We start from the raw sequence: 16,942 nt of genomic DNA, 5'->3' as shown, positions 1-16,942 counted from the left end.
GCTTCCTCCTTCCCTCTTATCTACCCTTACTCCTTCCTTCCTTCCCTCCTTCCTTAGTAAACTAGTGAAAAGACAATGATAAAAATTAAATGAAATGATATTAAAGAGTGACATAGAGATACATGTACTAAGTATTACATCCAACAACATAAATACATTTTGAAATGCATTGTTGAAGTGAAGAAAAAATCACCAAAGACTGTAGAGATTTTCTTATGAAATTTGAGCTTTATAGCTCAAAACCAAGCAAAATGAAACTATATTGTTTAGGGATATCTACATATGGGGTAAAACTATTAAAAAAGAAAAGCAAAGTTATAAACACAGATTGTGGTGATCTGTTGGAGGAGGGCAGGGGGATAAATTAGGGGAGAAGCACAGAAATAGTGTTAATAGTACCGGCCATGTTCTGGTTATTCTGTTGATTAGTGAGTTCTACTGATACTCATGTCATTAGGTTTTGCTTTAAAACTTACATATACATCATATTTTAGTATCTATGTATATATACATTACATATTTCTTAATGTTTCCTATTATACATGATGGTAAACAAAGGCACAAATATAAAGACAGCTAATTCTAAAGCCAGCTTGCCACATTTACCATATACTAAGCATTACATGTGGACTAATTTATTGCTTTGGATGTACACTAAAATAAAAAGATATGCTCCAGGTACTAGAAATGTGGTTTGGTTTTAAATGATCTCTTGCATTTCTGTGCAAGATGTTCTGTGAATTCCCTGTGACTTCTAATTCTGATGAAAAAGAATTAGCTATTGCTAAAAGTGTAAGACAGCTCCAAATCTGAGAATATAAGTGATACATTTCACTTGTGGTTTGTAAAACAGTTTACAAAATCTCTTATGAAACCAACAAAATATAGGCCAAGTTCTATTAGAGTAGCTATTGCAGCTATTAAATCTGAGAAAGAAAAATTTCCTGGCACAGACAGTACTCTGTTCAACTAGGTACTATAAAAGTTCTTTTAATTTCAATTTTTAAATATTTGGTTATTTGAGCTAGAAAATATTATATACAAATAGTAATAATTAGAATAAAATTGAAATGCCTAAAGCAAACTTACTAGCTTTCTTTCTGCCATTTCCAGTCTTACTGTCCTGGGGTTCTGATAACAATCTTGTGTTAGTTTCACCATACAAATTTCACCATTTCAGTTATATAAACACATGTATTCACACATACAGTTTTATAAGATTTTGTTTTTTTATAAAACTATATATTTATAAAATATATAAATATAAATACAAATTTATATTTATATTTTTATAAAACTATATATTTATCCTTAATTTGCTTTTTTTTTCTTTTAATAATATATTATGGCCATCCTTCCAAATCCACTTGATTTCTGCGTACACTACTGCCTATTTAATAATAGGGACAGGACATGCAAAAAATGCATTCTTTTCTCTTTCTTATTATGAACCACAGAACAATAAACATCTTAAATCAGACACCCTCAGTTTGCTGCGTGTGTGCCGAGATAGCTTTGATGCAAATTGAGAAGTTTTCAGTGAGGTGGAGCTCTTCTTGCGTTTCTGGCACTTCCTCTCTTCTGAACCCTCTGAGAGGGAATAAACTTCCTGTTGAGTTGCATCCAGTTCATACCATCCACCTATTCTCCAACCTTTGCAAACACTTCCCTTTGTCACAGGGCTCAATGAAAATAAAGAATTAGGGAGAGGATGTACACTGGCCCAGGGCTTCAGGACTGTAAATTATGAGTTTTATTTTACACAACATTCCACTGATGTTAGAGCTGCACTGTCCAATATAGCAGCCACTAGCCACATGTAGTTATTTTAAGTTAGAATTGATTAAAAATTAAATAAATTGAGTTCCTCAGTCACACTTGTCCCTTTTCTAGCACTCAGTGGATAAATGTCAAATGGTGACTACATTGGACGATGCAGATAGAGCATTTCCACCATCACAGAAAGTTCTCTTGCACAGTGCTAGTTCAGAGATACTATAGAGTTTTATTTTTTAATAAACAAGTAGAAAGTAAATTCTGTTTCTATCTCTAGAATACCATCCTCAGTGCATGCCGTATAAAAAATGAATGGTTGGAAACCCATTTGGAAGCTTCTGTCAGCGAGCTTGTGGAGCAGAAACAACAATTGGAAGATATTGTGACTCCTATCTTCACAAAAATGGCAACACCGCGTAAGTTTTGGATAAAAATGGTTTGAATGTCAGAAAAGATGAATATTCAATGTTCAATGTTATTTCTGAGGTTAACAACTTCTGATTTTGACAATCTTCATTAACCTTTTACAAGCTCATGATACAAGTATGATATAACTCCCTAGATTTATTATTAGCTTCAATATTAGTAACAATTATTATTTCTGTAGAGAATGTCTCATATTGATATTGTTGCCATTATTTATTAATTTTATATAATTTACTATGCCTTTGATTTTCAACTAGGAAAGCCAGTCCTCCTAAGAGATAGAATGGCAGAATTTGAAAAAGCGCTTTCAGTATTATAACTGTGCTTTGAAAATCCTGTTGGGGGAACAGTTTCCTGTCAATGGGGAAGCTGCACTTGGTGACAGGCATCCCTAAGAATTTTTAAAATATCAGTTTTATTGAGATTTAATTCTTTTTTTTTTAAATTTTTTTAACATTTATTTATTTTTGAGACAGAGAGAGACAGAGCATGAACAGGGGAGGGTCAGAGAGAGAGGGAGACACAGAATCTGAAACAGGCTCCAGGCTCCGAGCAGTCAGCACAGAGCCTGACGCGGGGCTCGAACTCACATACCACGAGATTGTGACCTGAGCCGAAGTCGGACGCTTAACCGACTGAGCCACCCAGGTGCCCCGAGATTTAATTCTTATACTATAAAATTCACCAATTAAAAATGCACAATCCACTGGTTTTCAATATATTCACAGAGTTATATAATCATCACCACCATCTAATTTTAGAACATAAACACCCCAAAAGGAAACACCATACCCATTTGCAGTAACCCCTCCCTCCGCCCTCCTTCCCATAAGGCTCCTACAACCATTTATCTTTTGTATTTCTATAGAATTGCCCATTCTGGACAAGATTTGCCCATTGTGGACATTTCATGAATAGAATCATACAATTTGTGCCATTTTGTGTCTGGCTTCTTTCATTTAGCATGCTGTTTTCAAGGTCCATACATGTTGTAACATCCGTATTCCTTTTTGTTCTGAATAATATTCTTATATGGATTCAAACTTACCCAAACTTACCTATATATTCATTAGTTGATACATATTTAACTTTCCATGCTTTTGAGTATTGTAAATAATGCTGCTGTGAACTTTTGTGTACAAATTTGTATGACTGCATGTTTTCATTTCTCTTGGGAGAATTGCTGGGCCATATGGTAACTCTGCCTCTTCATTTGAGGAACTGCTGAATGTTTCCAATAAGCAGAGTATATGAAGATTCCAATTTATCCATGACATTATCAACATCTATCATTGTCCTTTTTAAAAAAAAATTTTTAATCTTTATTATTTATTTTTGAGACAGAGAGAGAGAGAGAGAGAGAAAGAGAGGGAATGAGCAGGGGAGGGGGCAGAGAGAGAGGGAGACATAGAATCCGAAGCAGGCTCCAGGCTCTGAGCTGGTAGCACAGAGCCCTATGCGGGGCTAGAACCCACAAACCGTGAGATCATGACCTGAGCCGAAGTCGGACACTTAACCGACTGAACCACCTAGGCGCCCCCTATCATTGTCTTTTAAAAAACTTTTAGCCATCCTAGTGGGTGTGAAGTGATACCTTAATATAGTTCAGATTTGCATTTCCTTAATTATTAATCATGTTAAACATCTTTTCATGTGCTGACTGGCTATTTGTATATTTTCTTTGGAGACTTGTCTATTGGACTCCTTTGTCCACTTTTAAATTGGGTTGTCTTTTTCTTGTTGACTTGTAAGAGTTCTTTATGTATTTTGAATTCAATTCCCTTATCTGATATGTGATTTGCAAATATTTTCTCCCATTCTGTAGATTATCTTTTCATTTTCTTGATTGTGTCCTTTGAAGCAAAAAAGCCTTTAAGTGTGAAGTCCAGTTGACCTTATTTTTCCTTTTGTTGCTTATGTGTGCAGTGTCGTATCTAGGATACATTGCCTAACCCAAGGTCACCAGCACTTACTCTTATGGGCTTTTTGGTAAGACTTTTGTAGTTTTAGCTTTTCTCATTTAGCTCTATGGTCCAATCTAAGTTATTTTTTGTATATGATGTGAACCCATTCTTTTGAATGTTGGATTATGAGTATGCAAGATTTTTTTTTTTTAATCAAAAGGGGCTATGGTTTTTTAAAGGTTAAGACAATCTAATCTAGGTAGTATGGCAGAGTATCCCTTGCCATCTTTACCAGACGTCTATTGAGCATATGCATAGATAGCACACTCCTAGGTCCCTGAAGGGAGACAGATGCTTTACACCGTCCTTGTCTTTAAGCAGCCTACTACCTAGTTTGTGAAAACTACAAACTAGAAAAGATAAACTCAGTACTGTGTATGTTCAGAGAAGCCTAGCTATTAGGAGGAAGCATCATGAAGAAAGAGGAATTGTCTGAAAGGATGGGTAGCCAGGCTGGAATATGAAGGGAGTTCTGGAATGAAGGCACAATAGGATGACAAAAGGCTTGAAGGTGGGAGTGGGGAAGTGGCCAGGATCCATCTGGCTAATTATAGTGAAGTCTGTGAGGAACAGTGAAAAATAAGGTTGAAAAGTTAACTGGTGCTCATCTCATTAAAAGTACTGAATTATAAGCTTAGAAGTTTGGTCTTTATCCGGGGCAGAGGGCTGCCATTAAATGCTTTGGGGTAAGCAGAGAAGAAGGATTCAGTAGGAGAGAATAATATGGCTTTCCTTATAAAATGGATGGAGAAGAGACTAGAGGAAGTGAGACCAACATAGTCCAAAAGTGAGATGACTAAGACCTGGTACAATCTGGTTCTCACCCTCTCTCTCTGTTCTACCACTGCTGTTAGCCTGGTCCATCACCTCTCCCTCCTTCCCTTCTCATTGCTAAGGAAGAATCACCTCTCTGCCCCCCTCAGGTCTTCTATACCCCCTCCAAGCACCCCAGTATCTTATACCTTCACATGATGGAAGTGTTAGTCTTGATGGGACCTCTCAAATGACCCCCTCAAGTTACAAGGAGGAAAGTGAAGACTGGTGAGGTTAAGCAGTTTATTCAGTTATTCTATTCAATGGCAGAATTAGGAACAATAATACCAATTATATGGGAAATGTGACCTCATACCTTTAAATTAAAAAAAAAAAAAGGTGGAGGAGAATACTAGAATTGACATACCAACCCCAAGGCTTGATTAATGACTGGTTCAGACTGGCAATTATTTTACAACTGGCTTCATTTTTGTTTTATATGACAAGCTAATTAAATGTAATTTTAAAATCTGCTTCCTTCCAGGTCAAGTGAAAAGTGCCAAATCTGTAGTCTAAGCCATGGTCAGAAAAGAAGTCAAGATCTTACCTTCTACTGAATATATATTTTGTAAAAAAACCACACTTTCTTCTAATATTTATAAAAGCAAACTTACTCATGCCAACTGAAGTTAAGAAAATACATGTAGGGCTTTATAAGAATGTTTAGGTATGAATCACCCTTTTTTTTGTTTTACCCTATTCAGCACGTGTAATTCCAGACGCTCTGTCCTTGCCTCTGCTTCAAGTGTGGCTCCGTGTGAGTTCCACATGCTGCTTCCAGACAGTGTGGGTGTGAATCACTCACAAAGTCTCTCTGGAAGCTCTAAAAGCTATATAGAGAATCTAACAGTTTTCTAACAGAGGCAGGAAATTTCCATTTAACTGAAGAATTCTATTAGAAAAGACATATTAGCTATTTCCAGAGGAAAAGTTTGTTCTCCCTCTTTCAAAAGAAAAGCTATGGGAAGACATTCTGGAGCAAGGATATATTAAGAATTGTTTGGCTCGGGGTTTTTGTCTTCTTCTTCCTTCTTCCTTCTTTTTTAATTATATGGTTTATTTATTTATTTTGAGAGAGATCACTCAAGCAACGGAGTGGAGTGACATAAACGTAGAGAGAGAGAACCCCAATTCCAAGCAAGCTCTGTGCCCAACATGAGAATCAATCCCACCAACCATGATACCATGACCTGAGCTGAAATCAAGAGTCGGACAGTTAATTGACGGAGCCACCCAGGCTCCCGTCAGGGTCCTCTTCTTAAACAACTATTACTTTTTTTGTTTTATTTTTAATGTTTATTTTTGAGAGAGACAGAGAGATAGAGAGAGAGCAAGAGCGCCAGCGGGGAAGGGGCAAAGAGACAGGGAGACACAGAATCTGAAGCAGGCTCCAGGCTGAGTTGTCAGCACAGAGCCTAACGCGGGGCTTGAACTCACAAACTGGGAGATTATGACCTGAGCCGAAGTCGGATGCTTAACTGACTAAGCCACCCAGGCGCTCCTACAACTATTACTTTTTATATCCAAATTAAAATTTACCTGTGAGGTGGGATTTAGTCTTTTAGTAAAATCTGCTCATTTCTTTAGCTTCCTCCTCCTCCTCCTCCTCCTCCTCCTCTCTCTCTCTCTCCACACACACATATATATTTAGATTTATCTTATTCTGTAGGTTTGACAATATAGATATTTTAACTGGACTCCATGCCATCTTTCTTTCTGTTCTGTTTTATATTTTTTATGATTAAAATTTTTTTTTACATTTATTTATTTTTGATGAAGAGAGACAGAGCACAAGTGGGGGAGGGGCAGAGAGAGAAAGAGACACAGAATTGGAAGCAGGCTCCAGGCTTCGAGCTCCAAGCTCTGAGCTGTCAGCACAGAGCCTGACGTGGGGCTCGAACTCACCAACTGTGAGATCACGACCTGAGCCGAAGTTGGGTGCTTAACCGACTGAGCCACCCAGGCATCCCCTATTTTTTATGTTTTAAATATCAGTGTTGGTTTGGTTTCATATTAGTGGTTTGGAGTGTCTTTTTTTCCCCTAGTTTATCTAAAAGCCCCCAAACCTTCTACTACTCTGATTTTCCTGAAAATTTTTATAGAAACAACATGTTAAAAAAAAAAACAACCACATTTATGTGTTGTTCTTAAGACCTTTTCTTTTTTGTCCTACACTAAAAGCTAGTTTTTCATTATAGAGGGGATGGAAAAGAAAAAAGCAATTCAGTAACTGCTCATCAGTTGACACTTTCTCAACTACGATTTTGTGATAACACTTTAAATTTTTTTTTTCAACGTTTATTTATTTTTGGGACAGAGAGAGACAGAGCATGAACGGGGGAGGGACAGAGAGAGAGGGAGACACAGAATCGGAAACAGGCTCCAGGTTCTGAGCCATCAGCCCAGAGCCCGACGCGGGGCTCGAACTCACGGACCGCGAGATCGTGACCTGGCTGAAGTCAGACGCTTAACTGGCTGCGCCACCCAGGCGCCCCTGAGATAACACTTTAAATTTGTGTCACAGATTTTTAAGTTTTGAGATCTTTTTTATGCATGAGCAATTCCATTTCAGCAATTCCATTCCATTTTTGCCTTAAGCAAAAGAATAGGGCAATAACTCTCACTCCCTCTGGTAGATCCAATGGGTGTTTGTGGAGTTCTACAAGGAAGGAGGTCTATCTGTGTTGGCTCTGCTCTCTTACTATCGTACATTATGAGAAATCTGTTACCTTTAAGGACTGCAGTAATTTGGGACAAGGCTAGTTGCCATTTTTATTGTTTCTACCGTATTTTCTGAGACTTGATCTTGAGTATGTCGTTACCTTCCAGGCAATGTGGTCCTGATGATTAGGGGGATGATTCCTGAATCTTACTTCAAAGATTCGTAGATAAAACTGAGACAGTTCTGGAGATCCTTAATATAAAATAAACCTCTCTCTCCTTTATTCGCCTTTTAGTTCTTCTCTTCCAACTTCTTGAAGCTTTTGATGTATGTAGTAACGCTGTCTTTTTAAAACTCCTTGACTGGCACCCTTATGTCATTGTGGTTCCTTTACTGCTTTTCTAACTCCTTTACCAGCTGCTGTGGTCTGAATGTGTTGTATGTCATGCCCCCACTCCTCCCCTCTGCAAATTCACATGTTAAAATCTAATGCTCAAAGTGACAGTATTAGGAGGTGGAGCCTTTCGGAGGTGATTAGGTTATGAGGGCAGAACCCTCTTGAATGGGATTAGGTTCTTATAAAAGAGACCTCCAGACAGTTCCCTTGCCCTTAGCACCCATGTGAGGTTATAGTAAAATGAGCCGTATAGGAGGTAGGCTCTCACCAGACACTGAATCTTCTGGCACCATAATCTTGGACTTCCCAGCCTCCAGAACTGTAAGAAATAAATGTTTGTTGTTTATAAAGTAGCCAGCTATGGTCTTTTGTTATAGCAGCCTGAACTAAGATGCCAATTCCTATTCTTCATCTTGCCTCCAGCAATGGAAACTTCTCAAAAGTCAGTCTGTCTTACAAGTTTCTATGTCAGTTATGCCTCAATAAAGATGAAAAAAAAAAAAAAGCCTATTCTGACCTTTGGCAAAGCAGTCTATAATTCTTCACCCTGTGACCTTTTTTATCCCCAGTGTTAGGAAGAACTAATCCCTCCTCCTCTGGAGTATCTGTAGTGCTAATAGCCACATATATATTCTATTTAATTGTTCACATATTTGTCTTCCCTTGCGGATTATGAGCTTTTTGAGGGTAGGGGATTTGTCATGTTTTTCTTCATACCTCAAGAGCCCATAAGGTAGTAAGTTAGTAAATAACAGTTGAATGAATTCTCTTTTGGTGCTACCTTATTCATAGAGTTCTTTCTAAAAATGACTCCTGAACCCTTCTCTCCATTACCTTCTTTGTGCTGGTGCCCTGTTGCGACTCCCGCTTCTCCAGCCCCACACACGTACAACGTCATGACTGTGTACCTAGTTTCTCCTCTGTTTTCTGACCTTCATCTTGAATGCTGTACTAGTTTTAAGGCATGTGAACCTGGTGATTACCAAAGGATTCCTGGATCCCATGTCAAAGATTCTGCTGATGTGAGGATCTGAGTTTAGAGAGATATAGTACTTCTTGTGGTCTGTTGTTGCATTGAATTACACATTTATTCATAGGAGAGTTCAAATGCCCATATGCTTTGAGTTTGAGCTGCTACACAGGTAGGTGCAGGACTTCTTCTGAACACCCGTAGAGTAATTACAATTTCAATGTGCAGACTAGTAAATTATTTAGAAAGGGGTCAAGTAAAGGCTAAATTCAGTGCTATGATAAACGCTAGACAGTGGTTCCTGAGACTTCTGTAGTTTAATTGGAAAAATGTGAAAAAATGGAGGAGATTGATATGACATCATTAAGAAAACAATTACTATCTGCTATCACTGTTATTTAATAAAAGAAGATTTTAACATCAGAAAAGAAGGGAAGGTGTGATTTCATTGTTAGGTTCTGTCCTTTAAATTGAATAAATTAAGCTTTATTATGAACTGTTATATTTTTCTCATTATGCCACGTATGATGGAACTTTTGTCATGAATCACCACTGGTCTATGGTCCGGCCTTTGAGAACTGCTCTAGACTGAGCTGAAGCGGGCAGAATGCTATTAAGGTGAACATGATGCCCCAAATTATAAAGGGCTGACAATACACTCTGATTTTTTTTAATCTAAAATGTGATACATTGTATTTTCCAAGTTGGCCCCATCTCCTGTCCTACATGCTCTTCTTACAATGTAATCGTGACATTCCTCACATAGAGAGGTGGGTCTCTACTATCTCCTCTTGAATCTGGGCAGGCCTGTGCTTATCGTGGAAGTAATACTATGTGATTTCCATAGATCATAAAAGGTGATGCAGTTTCCAGCTAGTTCATTTGAGATGCTCAGTCTTGGAAACCAGTCTGTGTGGAGAGACCCATATGGACAGAAACTGAGGCCCTAACCCACAGCCCTGTCTGAGCTTCAGCTAACAGGCACTGCTAGTGAGCCATCTCGGAAGCAGATCCTTCAATCAAGCCACCACAGCCAATGCAGTATGGAGCCTCCTCTGTTGAGTCCTGCTAAAATTGTAGATGTCAGCTAAATAAATGATTGTTGTTGTTTTAACCTACTAAGTTTTGTGTCTCTTTGTTATGCAGTAATGTATAACATACACATTTTAGACTGTGGAAACGAGAAAATGACATAACAAACCCCTCTCCTGGGGGAGAGGATTAGATTGGAATGACAAAGGAATGAGAGAGTAGAATTTCATTGTCACAAGATAACTTCCTTGAAAATAAACTACAAATTGATGAATAATGTTCATTTTTTTAAATTTATACTATATGTGTTTTTAGTGATTGTATTTGAGGCAAAAATCTATTAAGTTTGGCATCGCATAATTGGGATACATTTGACCTCCTATGAAGAGTAATATTGTTTCTTCAAATTAAGTACCAGAAGTACCTAAAATATGTGATATTGCCTTTTTGGAACCCCAGAGGACCTAGAGGAGAGTGTTCGTGAAAGTCTGCAGAATCTTTAAAGGTCTCTGGGAGGTTATTAGTGGGAGTTTATAGGAAGGGGAAGAAAATGTTATTAGAAACTGGAGAAGAGAGGCCCTTGTTATGTGATGGTGGTAAATTTGACCACACTGTTGTGTAAGTAATGAACTCAATGGTCCTGCTAAGGATTTTTCTAGATAGTGTTCAAGTGCCACCTGGCTGCTTCTGCTACAACATGAGAGGAGAGAGATGAGCCAAAAAGGAACAGTTCAGTTTTCAAATGAAATTTAGAAGAAATATAATGGAGCCAGAACCCACTGAGTTTAAAAATAAAAGTGTTTCTCATTCCCAGCCTTTCTAGAAGGCAAAAGGTCTCAAAATAAGAAATGGATTCTGAGAAAAGATAAAATCTCAGGCGTGATTGTGAGGTCATAAGACCTCAGAGATATCTAAGGTGGCACCTTCTGGAACTGCTCCGACTTGAGGTGGACTTTCTCAGTGCATCTGGGAGGATGACCTCCAGCTGCTCTAGGCAATCATTGTCATAGCTAGAAACCAAATGCAAAGAGAACAGCTCTCTCTGTCTCGACAGTGATATATACCAAGCTGAGGAACCATCTAAATAGTCCTGAGTCCCATGCCCATCCCTGAACCAATCATTGTATTAGGGGGATGCATTAGGGTTATGACTAACCAACTTTGTCTCAGTCAGATACTATAATCTATTATCAGAATATGGGAAAGAGAAAGGATTCTGATAATATAATCTATTATCAGAATATGGGGTTGGAGGAGAACATCCTGGGCAGCCCCTCAGCCCTCAACTCCTAAAGCTGTCACAGTCTACTCAGCTGGCTCTGCCAAAAATGGTGACACACAGATTTATTATTGCTTTTCTTTTTTTATTCTTTTTTAAATTAAAAAAAATTATTTTTAGAGAGAAAGAGACCAAGCGAACGTGCATGTACACAAGCATGGGGGGGGTGTGGAGAAAAAAAGAGGGAGAAAGAGAATCTCAAGCAGGCTCTGTGCTGTCAGTGCAGCACCTTGTGCGGGCTCCATCTCATGGCCATGAGATCATGACCTGAGCCGAAATCAAGAGTCAGACGCTCAACCGAGCCACCCAGGCGCCCCTATTATTGTTTTTCTTTAAAGCTCTATGGGAAAGATTGTAATGTAAAGGAATTTGATCATCTCTGTATTTTAGTTATGCGCGATCACTAGAGGAACTATGTGTAACCTAGAGCCAACTATGAATTTTGTCCAAGTATTCTTGAGGTATGAGGATTTTTCTAAAAACTATGGAGAAACTGAATTTTGAAATGTAAAGCTTCATGAGACTTACCTGTAGGGTCTAGGTGACCCAAGTGAGCCTGAGGGGACAGCAGGATAGGAACTAGATGGAAGGTGGAAGGATGTTACTCAAAATTATATGAAGCAGTTGAGAGAATTCAAGGCAACAAGTGGTATAGATAACACAAAGATGAAAATGGGAGAAATGGTAGTAAACTTGGTAACTAGGAGACTTAAGTAAGGGCATGGGAAAGAGAAAGGAATGGGTCTCTCAGACCCTGTGATATGACAATTAAAAAAAAACAAACAAAAAAACATGGTCCTTGGAATTTATGGGCTGAGTGGTTTAAAAGAACCATACTAGACAACAACAAAATGCAAATATTTTGGAGAATGGTTTATGGGCAGCAACCAATGGTGGTTGCTGCAATCAGGGCCAGACATAGAACTGTTGACTAAAACTCTTTAAAGTTTCAAGTAGAAATTGAGACTTTCATTTGTCAAAGCTTCTTTGATACGTAGTGATGGAGAAAATGGATGACAAATTTAGTAATCTCACTGCTGTGGCGGTATCCATGATGCCCTGGGGGAGAGGATTAGATTGGAATGACAAAGGAATGAGAGAGTAGAATTTCATTGTCACAAGTAACTTCCTTGGAAATAAACTACAAATTGATGAATAATGTTTATTTGTTTAAATAAATAAACTATATTTGTTTTTAGTGATTATATTTGAGGCAAAAATCTATTAAGCTTGGCATCGCATAATTTGGGATACATTTGTCCTCCTATGAAGAGTAATATTGTTTCTTCAAATTAAGTACCAAAAGTGAGAAATTCCCATTGAAAAGGAAGGATAGGTAGAAAAAGAGAAAATGGAAAAGGATAAATGAAAAAATCAGAAGGGAGACCAGGCAGTGTTAAAGAGGATTAGGGCTGGAGAAAGAAAAACAAGAATATACATTTAAAAACATGTAGGAGGAGGTTCTGTCTACATGGTGTATGACCATGACAGGCAAAGAAAATCAGTTAAAACAGTTGTGGGTATAGACACAGCTTGAGCATTAAGAAATGCAAGCTTCTCTGGAACTGGATCACTTAGCTGCTTCTGGATTGGGAGTGGGGAATGATATATGTAGCCAATCAGAATGAAAGTAAGTTGGCAAGCAACCAATGGGAATTAGGTATGGAAATGGCTTTCAGTGTGATATCAGTTGGCAGTACTGTCCTTGGCAAACAGACGCAGAGCTGAGCATCGTTTGTTCTTTGTGATTTTCAAGAGCCTTCATCTTGATTTCCACTCTGAACCAGCTTAGTCTTGAAAGATGGTATCTCTGGTCTTGGTAGCTTGGAGAAGAACTTGATTTGAGAGCGGTGCTGTAATGACAGGTGGGGATAGCAGGATGTGAGAATGCCAGGGATGTGGAGGGTTATTTGAGGGACATGTGAAGTGATTTGAAGATGCAGCACTTTGAATCTCATTTCTGCTTCACATCAGAATATGGCTTATAGACAGGTGCAAAACAAAGAACAAAGATTAACTCTAAATATTATTGGGGATACTTCAGGAACCTCTAGGAATTTTTAGGTTAAGGTTAACTGCAAGGAAAAATAAAACAGAATGAGTCCTTCTCAGGACCACGAAATAGATTTGTGCAGGCTATGTTCTACACAAGGGCACCAGCTGAGGGTAGGTACTGGGGCTGAAATCCCTGCACAAACCATGTGCCCTGTCATCAGGAAGGGGGACTTTTTCTAATTCACTTAAAGGCACCATATGATAAAACCTCAAATTTAGTCTTTTCCTTTGTTTTTAGGTTATTTACCCTCCTCCCCTGCCCCACCTTATCGGTGTGACTCAACATTGACCTCCCAAAATGGGAAACCATTTTGGATTTGGAAGGGCCCAAGAGAGGAAAAAGGGGATGTGGGACTGAAATAGTAAAGGGGAATTCCAGAATGATTTATACCCATGGAGGAAGAGCTCCCCCTCAAAAATTTCGGTTCATCAAATATTATGGAGAGCCTATTATGTGCCTTGTACTGTGTGTAAGAAAAATAATATTCAGCCCTGGCCCTCGAGAAACTCACTGTCCAATGTGGAAGGCAAATACATCACTAGATCATATGATGGTTAAGTGCAGAAATCAATGGAGTCACGCCTCCATGCATGTGTAGAAGTGTGAGGAAGAAACACACTGCTGTTAGTGTTCCTATAAAACGTTCTTGGATGGGGTGCCTGGGTGGCTCAGTTGGTGAAGCGTCCGACTTCAGCTCAGGTCATGATCTCGTGGTTGGTTTGGGAGTTTGAACCCCGCGTCGGGCTCTGTGCTGACAGCTCAGAGCCTGGAGCCTGCTTCAGATTCTGTGTCTCCCTTGCTCTCTGCCCCTCCCCCGCTCACACTCTGTCTCTTTCTCTCAAAATAAATAAACATTAAAAATTTGAAACATTCTTGGAGCAAGAGGTAGAACAGACAGTATCAATGTGTGCCCTGTGGCAAGAAGTTTTGTGCTGAGACCTGAGTGTGGTACAATCTTAGGTAGGAAGAATGTGGATGTGCTGGAACTTGGCAAGTCTCATTTTCTTCTTTTTGCATCTTGTAACAGGTTAGTCTGTGGTAGTGAAAGTAGTAACTCACATCTGAATTCATCAAGTTAGGACTGAAAAAGCAGTGTCAAAAATGAACTCTTTCTTCTGGGTGCAAAGAGAAGATAACAGCAGCAGGACAGAATTACTCTGCGGCAAGACAGCTGGCTACACTATTGTAAATGGGCATTTCACAATGCTTGTGTGTTTCACGATTGTCCTGGGAGGTAAGAAGTAATTTCTAAATCTCATCTTTCCTCTGCCCTCTGAACCTTTCTTAGTGTAGAAAGTGATCACAACTTCCATAAAGAAGAAGTCCAATGAAATTGTAAGATGTGAGTGAATGCTGACAGTCTAGTTTCCTTTAATTATAAGTAGCATCTATACTGTGTCCCTTCCTTCGGTGACATTTGCTGAGCACAGCAGAATGGTAGGCAGAAGCGGAAATAGTCCCCTCATGGGGGAGACAGGCAAACAATAATTACAATACAATGTGGTTAGTTTAACTGTAAAGTTGTGGTCCAGAATCTCTGGTAACGTGGAGGAGAGCCTCATGCTGCCTGCCTGCCAGGCTTAACCTGACCAATAAATCTGGGATGAGGGGACGACGACGGGGGCAAATAAGACCCACACATACGTTTCACAATTTGCATACTTGAAGTCATCACTTCTGTCCATTCTATCATGGCTTTTGAAGTGATTTTACTTTCGGGAGGATGCCATCCACCCCACACCCTAGTGGGCAATTAGGAGAGACTTCACAAGGAAAGGCCTCTTAAATGATAATTAAGAATTCAATACGTATGGGGCGCCTGGGTGGCTCAGTCCCTTAAGTGTCCGCTTCTTGATTTCAGCTCAGGTCATGATCTCACTGATCGTGATTTTGAGCCTCCACGCTGACAGTTCAGAGCCTGGTTGGGATTCTCTCCTTCTCTCTCTGCCCCTCCCCAACACATGCACGTGCTCTCTCCATCTCTAAAAATACATAAACTTAAAATAAAATTTTTTAAAGAATTCGATAGGTATGGTTAATGATATTCATGCAGATAAAATACCATATTAAAAAACACAGGTACTTCATTCCACAATTCAACACTAGTGATTGGAGAAAAGCGTCTAGTCCCCTTTAACATTTTTTTCTTTGGGAAAAAAGGTCAGCTGTTTTAAAATCCTTTCTTGAATTAGGAAGAGTATAAAGAAATAATGAAGCAAACATTCATAAAAACTTCTTCAATTTTACCTATCATATCAGGGAGCAAAATTGCCTTTTCTGGGGTAAATCTTTAAAACACACACTAATGACATTGGTCTCCTGTTGTACTAAGAGGGCTGGTGACCATGAATTTCACCAGCTCCAGATCCTTGATGATTACATAGGGACAAGTGCTCTAGCAATAAAGGGCATTACAGAAATGGTTCAAGAAACATTTCTTTAGCCCTGTGCAAAAGAAGTATTCAATTAATATCTACCAACTTGGCATGACCTATAGCTGGAAGGCAGTGAATGGGATGCCAGAATCTTTCCCTAGGCATAAATTAATTGGATTATAGTCTATATATTCCTTCTGGAGATAAGAACTGAATAATCTTGGACAGAGGAGAGAGCTTCAAGGCAAGATAATACATGTAGGCAGAGAATAACACATGTCTTCTGTTACTTGTCTGGTGAAGCCAGTTTTCTCCATAGTTAGAGCTCAGTTAAAAGTATTTCTGGCTTTTAGGAAAACTATAGAATATATATTGCTGTAGTTTAGGATGAGTACTAATAAAAGGTGTAATAGGTTGATATGAAGTTTGGCTTTTCATAATTTCTCATCATCAGACCCACAGATAAGATACCTGTACAGTGATCATAATGGGCCACTGGGTGGGCAAATGGGAGGTTGCTGGAATTTCAGTATTTTCCAAATTTACCTGTGAGAGATGCTTCATTTTGTATGTCTTAAAGAGACAGCATTTGTAACAGCTATCAATTATTTATTCATAGCGATATGATACTCAGGAAGTTTATTTATTAAAAAAATTTTTTAGTGTTTATTTTTGAGAGACACACACACACACACACACACACACACACACAGCATGAGCAAGGGAGGGGCAGAGAGAGAGAGAGAGGGAGATGAATTCGAAGCAGGCTGCAGGCTCTGAGCTGTCAGCACAGAGCCCGATGTGGGGCTCGAACTAATGAACTGCAAGATCATGACCCGAACCAAAGTTGGACACAACCGACTGAGCCACCCAGGCACCCTGACACTCGAGAAGTTTGAAATTAAGTACCTAGAGAAAGAGGATATTAAATTGTTTTGAAACTATACATTTTGTATAAATAACACATACATGTATTTCTTCAGGATTTTTGAAGACCTGTCTAAGGAATTCTGAAGTCATTGTTTTGATAATTCTTTCTGTGTCAGGATTTATGATAGGACAACTGGCTCACAGTTTTGTTCAGGTAATGTATGTACAATAAATTAGTAAGTGAAAGAACAGAAACCAAAATCAAGGTCCACTCTCAACGCTATCCCTGAATGTATGGAATTTTAAAAAAACGTGAACAGCT

General features: G+C 38.8%; 2 protein-coding genes across 2 annotated transcripts in view; both read left to right on the top strand.

Moving 5' to 3' along the window:
• ANKRD45 (ankyrin repeat domain 45) overlaps positions 1 to 10,126 on the top strand; it is a 46,830-nt gene extending 36,704 nt beyond the window's left edge. Inside the window, 4 exon segments of the mRNA XM_043569347.1 lie at positions 2,054 to 2,192; positions 5,464 to 5,492; positions 5,495 to 5,646; positions 9,856 to 10,126. Of these exon segments, the coding sequence (XP_043425282.1) occupies positions 2,054 to 2,192; positions 5,464 to 5,492; positions 5,495 to 5,536 (210 nt within the window). The 3' untranslated portion in view covers positions 5,537 to 5,646; positions 9,856 to 10,126.
• Positions 10,127 to 12,995: 2,869 nt separating this feature from the next.
• Positions 12,996 to 16,942, top strand: part of SLC9C2 (solute carrier family 9 member C2 (putative)) — an 82,553-nt gene continuing 78,606 nt past the window's right edge. The window contains exons 1-3 of the mRNA XM_043568232.1: positions 12,996 to 13,184; positions 14,403 to 14,609; positions 16,734 to 16,834. Of these exons, the coding sequence (XP_043424167.1) occupies positions 14,477 to 14,609; positions 16,734 to 16,834 (234 nt within the window). The 5' untranslated portion in view covers positions 12,996 to 13,184; positions 14,403 to 14,476. The remainder of the gene's footprint in view (positions 13,185 to 14,402; positions 14,610 to 16,733; positions 16,835 to 16,942) is intronic.

Source organism: Prionailurus bengalensis, chromosome E4 (assembly GCF_016509475.1).
Source record: "Prionailurus bengalensis isolate Pbe53 chromosome E4, Fcat_Pben_1.1_paternal_pri, whole genome shotgun sequence".
Classification (NCBI taxonomy): domain Eukaryota; kingdom Metazoa; phylum Chordata; class Mammalia; order Carnivora; family Felidae; genus Prionailurus; species Prionailurus bengalensis.
The sequence above is the reverse complement of the archived record's forward strand: the minus strand, read 5'-3'. Positions and strand labels throughout refer to the sequence as shown.